The 10873-nt window shown below is 50.7% G+C and overlaps 1 protein-coding gene across 1 annotated transcript in view; it reads right to left on the bottom strand.

The window, feature by feature from the left end:
- SLC5A10 (solute carrier family 5 member 10) overlaps positions 1-8253 on the bottom strand; it is a 38841-nt gene extending 30588 nt beyond the window's left edge. The window contains exons 1-5 of the mRNA XM_026859193.1: positions 8124-8253; positions 7351-7422; positions 6433-6537; positions 5768-5827; positions 5469-5573 (exon numbers count right to left, since the gene is read on the bottom strand). Coding sequence (XP_026714994.1) covers positions 5469-5573; positions 5768-5827; positions 6433-6537; positions 7351-7422; positions 8124-8237 — 456 coding nt within the window. The 5' untranslated portion in view covers positions 8238-8253. The remainder of the gene's footprint in view (positions 1-5468; positions 5574-5767; positions 5828-6432; positions 6538-7350; positions 7423-8123) is intronic.
- Between the last annotated feature and the right edge of the window lie 2620 nt (positions 8254-10873).

The following is a 10873-nucleotide window of genomic DNA, read 5'->3' as shown; positions in this document are numbered from 1 at the left end:
CAGCCCAGTAACCCATGTTGTTTCTGCACCCCAACACCCTTGTGGGGCCGATGCACGGGGGCGGCTGTAGCTGGTATTTCATGTTCTGCTTGGCAGGATTAGCCCTCCTGGCACTCGTGCTGCCAGCAAGGAGGCTGCCAAGGACCAGCTCCCCCCTCTCCAGCTGCAGCTCAACAGTGCAGGCCATCAGACCGGTCAGGAGGGTGGCAGCGAGCCTAAAAATTCTGCTGGGGGCAGAAGGGGATCTCCTCCCATATGCAGGGGCTTTTCACAGTGCTTGAAAGGCATCTGCAATGCCTTTAGGGATGGACGGGGCAGCTCTGCGCCACATCACCTGAACCATTTAGCGGTGCTCGGTTGGGTGCTGGTGGGGCAGAGAGAGGTGCTGCCGCAGCGTTTCCACCTCTACAGCCATTCCACGGTGAGGAGCACACGTGGGCAGCCCCAGTGTGGAGTGCAAGACCACCAGAACTGTTGTTCTTGAGTCTTGCCCCAACAAGCAGCCACCTCTTTGCTGAGCATCTCTGGGAAAATACCTCCTCCTGGTTTTGCGCAGATGGGGAAACTGAGGCATGGGCAAGTGGCAGAAGTTGCTTTTGGCCCTGAGGGAGAAATAGCAGCCCAGGGGTCCTGCACTCCCACATGGACCAGCACAAATGTATCTTCCAACACAACCCCTGACCTTTGCAACCCCCACTGCAAAGCCCCTGGAAGAGGCCTGAGGTTTCTGCTGGGCCATGGAAGGACAGACCGACTCCACGTCCAGTGTGCTGCTTCACCTGCCCAAGTACCTCCTGCACCCGTGTCACGTCCCACAGGGATGCTGGGAGCATGTCTCTGCCTGGAGGAGCATGTGCAGGCCTGAAGCTTGCTCCATTGCCAAACTCCCTTGAGATGAAGGTGACCACCATTTCCCACCCCTGAGAGAGCTGGAACCACACAGAGACGTCCAGTCACAGTCTCGTGGGAATGAGATGTAAAGCAGAGACTGGGGAGGGAGCTGGGGCACCTCCTCCAACAAAAGCAGTGATGCCATGGGAGGAAAGGACTAGGCGCAGCAGGTAGTGCCCATGCCACCACCATGTCTCTACCCACAGCCAAGATCTAGCCATCCCCAGCGCTCAGCTGGGTTATCTTCACAAAAACCTTGTTTGGAAAAGGAAACAAGTCCAGAAAGGACAGGAAAGGCAAGATGAGCTGACTCCACGCCCTCGCCCAGAGCCGTGACGGCTTCCCACAGCCAAGACATCAGCTCCGATTCAACATCTTTCTTCACACACCTCCCAGAAACCATCCCCCAGACAACAGGGCTTTCTTGCCCAGTCATGCGGAACAGTCAGTTGTGATTATAACAGAGGACTGGTGCTATTTCCCATATCACACCTCCTTCCCCCTACCCTGCCCTTCCTCCTCCCAGCACTGCTCCAGCCAGCTCACTGTACAGGAGCTGAGGACTGTCACCAGGTGATGGAGAGGGGCCACGCAGGATCAGGCAATGGAAGAACCAAGGTGTGTGCAGGGCTCCGTTGGCCACCAAACCCAGCAGGTGAGCACATCTTCAGCTTCAGCACAACATAAAAGCCTGTTACCTAGCAGATGAGTTCACACCGTTAGGCATAATGTTGATTAAATCACAAATCAAGCCAACCAGAAGAGCGCTTACACCATGATCTTGAGGATTCTAATTCAGGGACAGTTCCACGACATCTGGAGCCACAGTCATGCCTGGCATTCCCAAGGGAGGTACTACGTGTCCTCAGCTGCACTTGGGCTTGGCCATGTCTCTGGGAGAGCCCTTGCCAGCACCAAGAAGCAATTCAGCTCTGGAATGTCCTGCTGAAGAGGAACCAGCTCATGGGCAACCACACCAAAACCTCTGCCAGTGGCTCCTCTGATGCCTCTCCACCACCAATGCAATCCAACCCCAGCGAGATCCCACAGAGACCACCAAGCAGCCCTACAAGAGGCCAAATCAGCCATTCATGCACTGCAAGCTTCAGCTACAAGGCAGAAAAGTCCCAGCCAAGGGCCCTCAGCATCTCCTCGCAACGCAACCTGAAGTGGGGACCCAAAATATTTTGAGTCTCCCTAGCACAGTGCCAGCCAAGCATTCTTGGTGTCTTCTGGAGCTCCTGGTGTCCCTTGGAGGGATCCATCACTTGTCATCTCAGCACCAGCCAGTAAGTTATGGTCCCCCATGAGTGCCTGCTTCTCTATAACCTTTCCCCAGAGCCCAGCTGTGAAGACTCAGCCCTGGACAAGATATTTCATAACTTCTCCTGCCTTTCTCAATGCTTAATCATTTTTGCAGTTGTCTGCAAATGAGTCTAAGCCTTTGCTATGAGGAAGCAGAGGTATCTCCACCTCCCTTCCTGGTAATTCTGCTAGGGTGGGAAAAAATAAAAGTGCATGTGACCGAGTTGTTAATAAGACATCCCAAATACAAAAACAAGCTAATTAAAACCAGGCATGACCTATTCATAAAATAAGTCCTTTCAACTGTAAAAGGAGAGGAGAAGCCTTTGAAGTCAGGTCTTATAATCCAGTGAGATCCCTGCCTCCACCAGTGACCTCACTTGGAAACTCATTCTTACCCAACATCGTTAATGCCCTCCCAATGAAAGCTAGCTTTAGAGACAGCTTGGATTTAACAATTTGTGAAGCCAAAGCCTCAGTAGAACAAGTTAGCCAGGGTACAGAAGAGTCTCCTGGGGCTCTTTGCCAAGGCTAGGATGCCTGTGCAACTCCTCATGTGTTCCTTGTTGGGGGGACGCCATCTCTCAGCAGGACTTTGGGCTGCCCTGCTGCACCCTGCCATGAAATGCAGAAGGTTGGGGTCTATCAAACGGTAAATTCCAGAAGAGGAGAGCTTGTCACCCCCCCTGCCCCAAAAGAAGAGCCAAGGGAGCAGCACTGATACCTCCTCTCTTCTCAGCTCAAGAGAACGTGAAGCAGAGATCCATCCATAAACACAAGGTCTGCAGGGAGAGGAGACAGGAAAAGCCCAGCTAGTCTCGGGCTTTGAGGCAGCCCCCACCGGCAACCCACCACCGGCAGACAGCACGGCCTAACTGCTTCGAGCGTCCCACTCTCCTCCCATGCTTCCCACTGCCATCACCACTGGGGACGGGACATTGGGTCAGTTCGGCAACGCCCCACCTGTCCGCAGACATTCATCCCAACCCACTGCTGGAACAACCATTGTTTGTGAGATTTACTGTGAATGGAGTCAGATGCCAAGATAATCCCTTTATTAGGCTGATGCCTCTTCTGTTGCATCCTACGTGACTCAGAGATCAGAGAAAACTGAGCAGCCCAAAGAAACTATAGCACTGGCTGAGAAAAGGTGCAAGAATAGGCACTTAGGAGTGTCCGCCAGGCTACAAACACTTGGGCATGCTGAGAAGGGCCAGGAGAACCACAGAGGATCCCTTCAATGCAGAGGTCATCTACAGGTTCATCTGGCATTAGGCAAGGGGTGACACCACAGCGGTCTCCCAAGCTAAGAATGAACTCATAGCACATCCATCCCTTCTGGGCAAAGTCAGGGAGAGACTGGAAACCAAAGGGACCAAGTGCATCTCTGTGGCATGGTGGGGCACCATTTTGTAAGAAAAGAGGGGATGTCTGTGGTAGTCTGGAAAGGGACTCAAAGATAACCACCCTCAAACTACCGGTAATGTCTTTCTTCAAAATTTCTTTCAAATTCAAACCAGCAAGAACAAACTACCTCACCAGAAGTCCTCTCCCAGCTTCCAACCTTTCCTTTTAAAGGCCAACAGGAATTCACACAGATCCCAGGGACCAACTTTACAAACACAGATGCTCCAGCATCTCCCTCGAGCTCCTCCTCGATTCTCATCAGGAGCAGGGGAGAGATGTCAGAAATGACAACAGTTTACTGGACATTTGGACAATCAGGGAATAATCGATGTGTCACTGCCCAAACTTGCAAACTGAAGGGCTCCAGGAGCCACCAGGGCTCATTTCAGGAGAAATACCATAGGATTTTCAACACCATAAATGATAAGGGTATAAAGAATATCAGTTTTATGGGAAGAATGCCCTCCAGCATGGCAGGACATGGTTTTGTGGGGGGAAATACAGGTGGCAGCGGCACTGACAGAGTCACCAGCGTCACCTCTGCCACACTGAAAGCCCTGAGTCAGCAGGAACGTGGGAGGGGCTGCCATCTCCCCCACAACCTGCCTATTAAACCCAAAGCATAGTCCAGGGTCAAAGAGCAGCTCACGGGAAGGAGTCAGGGGTCTCCTAGAGCCAGGACATCACATGGCACAGCACTGGGGTCTGTCCAAGGCAGGCACAGCCTCTCCATTTGCTTTAAGCACTGAGGGATGTGCAGCAGCCAGGCTGCTCCGTGCGGAGGGAGACCCAGAGGGTCCCCCCAGAGCTCAGCTCAGAGTCTGGGGCTGCGAAGCTGCCAGGGAGGAAGCAGAAACTCCGCGCTGGGAGCGATGGCTGCATCCAGCCAAGCTGGCGTTTGGGAAGCAGGGAGCGCGGAGGCAGGCGCTGAGCGCCTCGCCGTGGGGAAGCACGGTGCTCGAGCACCGGCCCTCCTGCCCTGCAGACAGCTGCTTCTTGCAGCCAGCCATGCTAAAGCACGTTTCTTGGAGCAAGTCACTTGCAAAAGCACATTTCTTTTAGCCAGAAAAATGCAGCAGACCCCAGGTCAGATCCACCGGCTCCATCAGAGGCGGTGGTGCAGGATTGCTCCCCTGGCAGATTTTCTCCTGCAGGTTGCTTCTCAGCTGTTTGCTCTTGATCTCTGTCTCGCTGTCTCAGCCCCCCCCAGGGCTGTCTGTGCCCTGCTCTCTCCTGCTTGCCTTAGGCTTTCTGTCACAGGCTCTTTAGCCATTTTACCTCAGATAAACTCTTCCCACAGTTACCAAGCGGGCAGCAGGAGCAGAGGCTGCACACAGGGAACTGTGAATGAGGCCAAAATGGGGGGAAAAACATCCCTGTGGAAAAGCCTCTGAAAATTACACACTTTCTGTACAGGTTTGGGCATCTTGTAGCTGCAGCAAGGCTTCCTTTCCTCAGAAAACTCACGCATCCTAAAACAATCAATGCATTCCCAGTTTGGTCCCCACCAGAGAGCATCGCTGCCAGAGCATGGAGAAACACCCAGACGATGCAACCCAGTCTCTGAGCACATTTCACCCACAACCTCTGCTACAAGGCAAGTGCACTGTGACTTTGGGAATCCTAACACGCAGTCACGCATCCATCCAGGCCACCCAGACATAAGCATCATTGCTGGATCTACCTACGAAGGCAGGGGATGTTGCAGACAGCATCGGCCCACAAATTCCCCCTCTTGTCCTGCTCCTTCCTGCAGCAGCTGCTCTCCCCTAACTTGGCTACATGAGGTTTGAGCTCAAAAATAACCTTTTGCTTGCTAGAAATACATCATGGATTTGTCACAGGGTTGAGCAGGAGCTACTCACAGAGATTTTGGTGAAGATGGAGAGCAGGAGCGACAGGCCGGAGAGGTACATCTGGATTCTCTCCCCTCCAAACCTTCGCTGGAGGTACTCAGGCATCGTGACAATCTGCCAGAGGGAAAGAGAGCACTCACGGCCCTGTCCAGGCTCCCTCCTCCGGGGATGGTCCCAGGGAAGGCGAGGGGACAGCTGTATTCCCAGAGCCGGGCTTAGGGGTCTCAGAGGACAGTGGTGACAGCCGCCCGGGGAGCAGCAGACCTGCCCAGGGCCAGGCTCCCCCCAGCATGCTCAGCTGTACGTACCCCAGAGGAGATGTAGACTGGCACGAACACCCAGGCTAATGCCAAAAGAGCGTAAGTTGCCTGTTGGGAAGGAGAAACAAGGCACAGGCAGAAAAAGAATACTGACTGACATTGCCTGCAGTGCCAGACCTTGTCCCCCTGCCCTCACTCAGCCCTGGCTCACCCTCAGGTGCCCATTTCCATCCCCAAATGGCTGCAGACAGCAGGCACGAGTGCACAAGCTCATGGTGGAGACCCCCCCAGCACCCCAACCAGTAGGAGCCCGCTCCCCTCAGCCCTTCAGCTCCTGACCAGACATTTCGCACTAACACCCTGAGCATAAAGCAAGCTAAATACCATATTTTTTTCTGCAGAACCCAAGGACTTTGGCTTCAACGTGCAGAGAAGCAGGGAATGGGTGACCTATCCAGCCATCTCCCTGTTGGGGTCATGCAGGGGCTGGATTAAGCAGCTCTGCTCTGAAACATCCTTTTCCCTGAGCACGTGGACTTGAGTTGACTCCAAACTCACTGTACGTGCACCAGACACAAGCTGCAGAAGCTGAGTTAGCAGGGTTGTGTTAATTACCCCCTGCACAACTCCTCCCAAGCCTTTTGAGATGTTGCGTGAAGCTGCTGTGAAATGGGCCAAACTTAATTTTCTTACTAACATGACACGTTTCTTACGTTCCACTCGAAGCCAGTAACAGCAATTCCCCCAGCAGCACCAGTCCCAGCCAGCCCGATGAAGAGCCCTGAGCCTTCACTGCTTGCGAACAGAGAGGCACCGATCTGTGGGGGAGCAGAGGAGAAGGTGCAGGTGCTCGCAGGTGGGGTGCCCGGCTGCCGGCTCCCCACAGTTTGGCACAGCAGTCGTTCCAGCTGGACCAGCTTTGGTGCTTCCCCAGCAGTGCAGATCTGAGGGGATAACTCAGTAGAGAGGCAAAAATAAGGTCTGAACGGGAGCAGCGGAGGGTAGACCTCCCTGAAACTTCCAAAAGCAAAGTGTGGCCAAAGATACATCACATGCGATGAAGGATGTGGATGTATTTTGCAAGAAAAACCCTTAATAGACTCCAATACAGGTAGACGTGAGCCCAGGAACCTGCGCTCCTGCACGTTCAGCTCATCTGGGCATCCCCGGTGGGTTTTGGATGGACTTTGCCTTCATGTTGCTGCACTTGCCATGGTGGCCACACACCCTGCCCGGAGGTGGCTGAGCAAGCAGCCAGTGCCAGACACAGGAAGGACCCACAACCAGTTTGTCAAGATCATACTGAAATAAGAGGGACAAAAGAAACTTCGGGCTACCCATATCTTGTTGGAACAGAGGGGGCTGGTGGAGACAGATGTTGGACTCCAACGACCTCCCCCCTCCAAGTTCAGAGCAGCACTATGAGGAGACCCAAAAAGTTGGGTCAGGCTCCAGCATCCTTCATGCAATGAGAAGGGAAACAAATGCAGCTCAGAAGACAGAAATCCTGGCAGGAGGTGGTGTACAGGGTGGAGGAGAAAGCAGGGGGGCAGAAGAGGGAATTGGATGGGAGGGACAGTGGTGCTGGATGTCCCTGCTGTGTCACAAGAGGGACAGAGGTCTCGACTTACTGGCCACCATGCCATGTCTCTGCCAGCAAGGAAGTAGCCACTGACTGTGTTCCTGTTCACCCTGCATGAAGACTGGGAGGAGAGAAAAAAAAAAAAGATCAGCACAGAGCACCCTTCCCTACAAACCCAGACAAAACACCAAGAAACCAAGAACCAGGTCTCCCAGACAAGAAGCCAAGAGACAGGAGACTGGGGATAATTAATGGGAGCTCTATAACTCAAGCTTAATGACATGAAATGGTGCCTGCACCGAGTTACCTGGAGCCATGAATAGCAAAGGAGGCACCCAGAGAAGGGGAAGTGTGGAGGATGTGCCTGTCCTACCACCATGCCGAGCAGACAGGTTGGCTAATAGGGCCCAGCTTTGGCTCTGATTTTTCTGCAAGGCAGAATAAATGGCTTTGGAGAGCCTTTGTCTGAAACTGCAGGTAGCTGAGGGCTTTTTTCGCTAAGCAGGGCATTTGTCTCAACACCCTTTAATAGAGAAGCAGATCTGCTTACACCCAGCAGACCAGAGGAGAGGTTTGTGCTGTGGTTAATTCCACCTCGTTTTCAGGCTATAGGAGTCTTTCTACAGAGGGGTGAAAGGGGCAGAGGGTTCATTCAGCAGAACAGAGCAAATGCGGCACAACACACCAAATACATAACAAGGACAAACTACAAGAAAATAACAGAGGTTTTCAAAATATTTCACACAGAAAAGCCAGCCCTGAAAAAAACCCAACCACATTCAAAAAAGAAAGCAGAGAGAGAACAAGAGAAAATACTCTTACCCATATTCCCACTGCAACGTTTAAGGAAAAATAAAGCACTACAACAACAAGGTCAGCAACGCTGAACTGCTGCGAGGGGGTAAAGGATCCAGCAGTGGAATTGCCCTCCATCATTCCTCTGCCTCCTTCTTCATCCTCAGAGTCACGGAATCAGTAACTCGTTAGCAGCTTGAGGGCATTTATCATTAAACGAGCTGGCGGCAGGAGCTTTGCTCCCACAGGTTCTTGGGTAGGCAGCCTGGCTGACCACTGCCTCCTTCCCCTTTCCATTTCCCTACCAACCTTCCTGCTCGCACCCCAGGTTTCTGTGTCTCACGAATGAGCAGCTCCTTAATTCCCATTTCCTTGGGGTTTTCTGCTGCTTCTGCACTGATCTTGCAGAAGCTGCAGGCTCCAGCCTGAGCTGCCCCCGCAGTTAAAGCATTTCTGCGATGCGCTCTCAGGACAAGGGCTCCCTCTTGCAGAAGTGCCTTAAAACTGGACGTTACTGGACAAGAAACTGCCAAGGCTTTTGTCTTCTACGAACTGTAAACAAAATCCCATATTTTTCTTGCAGATACTAAATCTGGAAAGAATTTACGTGATCTTCTGACTAGTTAATTACTGCAGAAACTGATGAATCAAGCAGGGTTTTTAAAATGTTCTTTGAATTTCAAGGATCCCAGAGAAATACCCCTAAGAATAGCTGGCATTTCTGGTAATCTGGTATTTTTGCTTCTGGGAAAGGCAGTTCTACAGTTAAACACTGTAATGAAAGGGGCATGAAAAACATCCGAAGTCATAGGTGCTTCACTCCCTTTCAACCACTCCAGTGCTAGAAAAGCCAAACACCAGCAATCCAGTCTTACGACCACGACCATTCCCAAATTCCCAATCAATACAATAATTACACCGCACGAAAATAAGCAAAATTGGGGGTTTTCTACATGCTGAAGCAACAATCACACACAGGAGTTACATGAACATCCAAGGTAGAGCCTCAGCACACCAGCAGAAATGCTCAGAGATGAAGCTATTCCTCCAACAGCCAACACGCAACAGGTAACAGGAAACAACCCTTGAATTTCATGGGTTTGGGTATTTAGTGATCGTACTGTTTGCTGCACTGCATGCTCGGCCAGCTCATTTTCAAGTGGCAGCACACTTTCCAGTCATGTATCACAAGGTCTCATTAATAAAATAAAATCAAATAAATACACTGCAATAACATGCCCATCACCGAGACAGGTCAGCATGTTTCTCTCTGCTCTTTGAAACAGCCCCCAGTGCACCCAGGAGCAGGTCTGCACACTTGTGACTGCAACTGGAGTTCTCCCTCACTGCTCCGCTGGAATTTAACCTGCATTAACACATTCAAAGTACATGTAAGTGTTAATACATCAGCCTGGTGTACCTATTAACATCATTGAACTGTTTAATAACCTACTGTCATTAAAGTACAACAGGTACAGCTTTGCGTTGTGTCATTTTATAGAAAGTACCCCTCTGGACAGGACTGCAAAAAGCAAACAATAATCTTAGGAAAAATAAGGTCACAGAACAAAGAACAGCGTTATCTGAACAGAAATGTGCAGTTGCTTAAATAAAATCACCATCTCGCTGAATGTACCAATGAGATCAAGTACTGTAGATCTTTTAACAATATCCAAGTCTCCTAGTCACCAGCCTCCATTGTGCTGTACCAGGACAGACAAGGGAAGGAAAAAAACCTCTGTTTTTATCTGTAAAAGCAAATGAACCTTCCAAAGCCATTGGAAGTTTGCCTCAAGTAGAAATGATGTCAGCAAAGGTTAAGTTTCACTTCTGGTTTTGAGCATGCCAAAGATTTTATACTCATTTGTAGGACATTCGAGAGAGATCAGACCTAACAACCCCTAAATGCTCATTAATTCCACCACGGTTTTCTCTGCAACAGCTCCAGGACTGGAAGCCCAGTGTGGCAGCCAGCCGGCCACTCCCCCCACACATACGTGAGGAGGGTTGGGGAAACAAACCCAAACAAGTTCAGCTCTGCACTATGGCTGCATTTTTTAGCTCACCTGTGCATTCAGGCCAGGCTAGAAACCTCTCAAAAAACAGTTAACCTGTGATGAGCTGATTTGGATTTTACCAGCCGGAGTGTCTGGCCCCTCTGAGTATTCCCAAGTCCCAGTTGTTCCCCGACATCCTGCCACAGATTTTGCTCCCTCCCACATCCCCTGAAGCCAAGCAGCACACTGGAAGTGCTCTGTAACTGCCAATCACAACTCATCTAAAAACGTTTGATAGCACCTGCAGCCGGACAGCAAAAGGTTGTATTCTGAGTTCTACAAGACTGCTCAGCAGAAGACAGGTTGAAAAACGAGTACCAGCACTAGGGAAAAGCAGCCCCTCCTCCTCGTCTGCAGATGTTCCACTATAACAAGCAAAACACTCGCTACTCTCCTCACAACCAAGAGTCCCAAATCCTGTTCATATTCCAAAGAAACACATTAGCATAAAAGAATCAATTCACCTCTTGATTTCTTTCAGTAATGTAATACCTGAAAATCATTTTTAAGGGGACACACATCAGAAGACAAGTGACCAGGACACGAACGTTTTTAGAAAGCTCACACAAAACAAATCTTTATTCTTTGTCGCAGAAAATAAATACAGGTGCATATTTCATATGCTTTTCTATAAAAGCACTCCTACAAAATCACTTAACTGCATACAACAGTACAACCTTTTTGGCTTTTAAAATGCAAATATTATACAGTCACTTCATT

Source organism: Athene cunicularia (assembly GCF_003259725.1).
Source record: "Athene cunicularia isolate RWA chromosome 14 unlocalized genomic scaffold, athCun1 chr14_part1, whole genome shotgun sequence".
Taxonomy (NCBI): Eukaryota; Metazoa; Chordata; class Aves; order Strigiformes; family Strigidae; genus Athene; species Athene cunicularia.
Note: the sequence above shows the minus strand (reverse complement) of the source record. Positions and strands in the feature narration are given on the sequence as shown.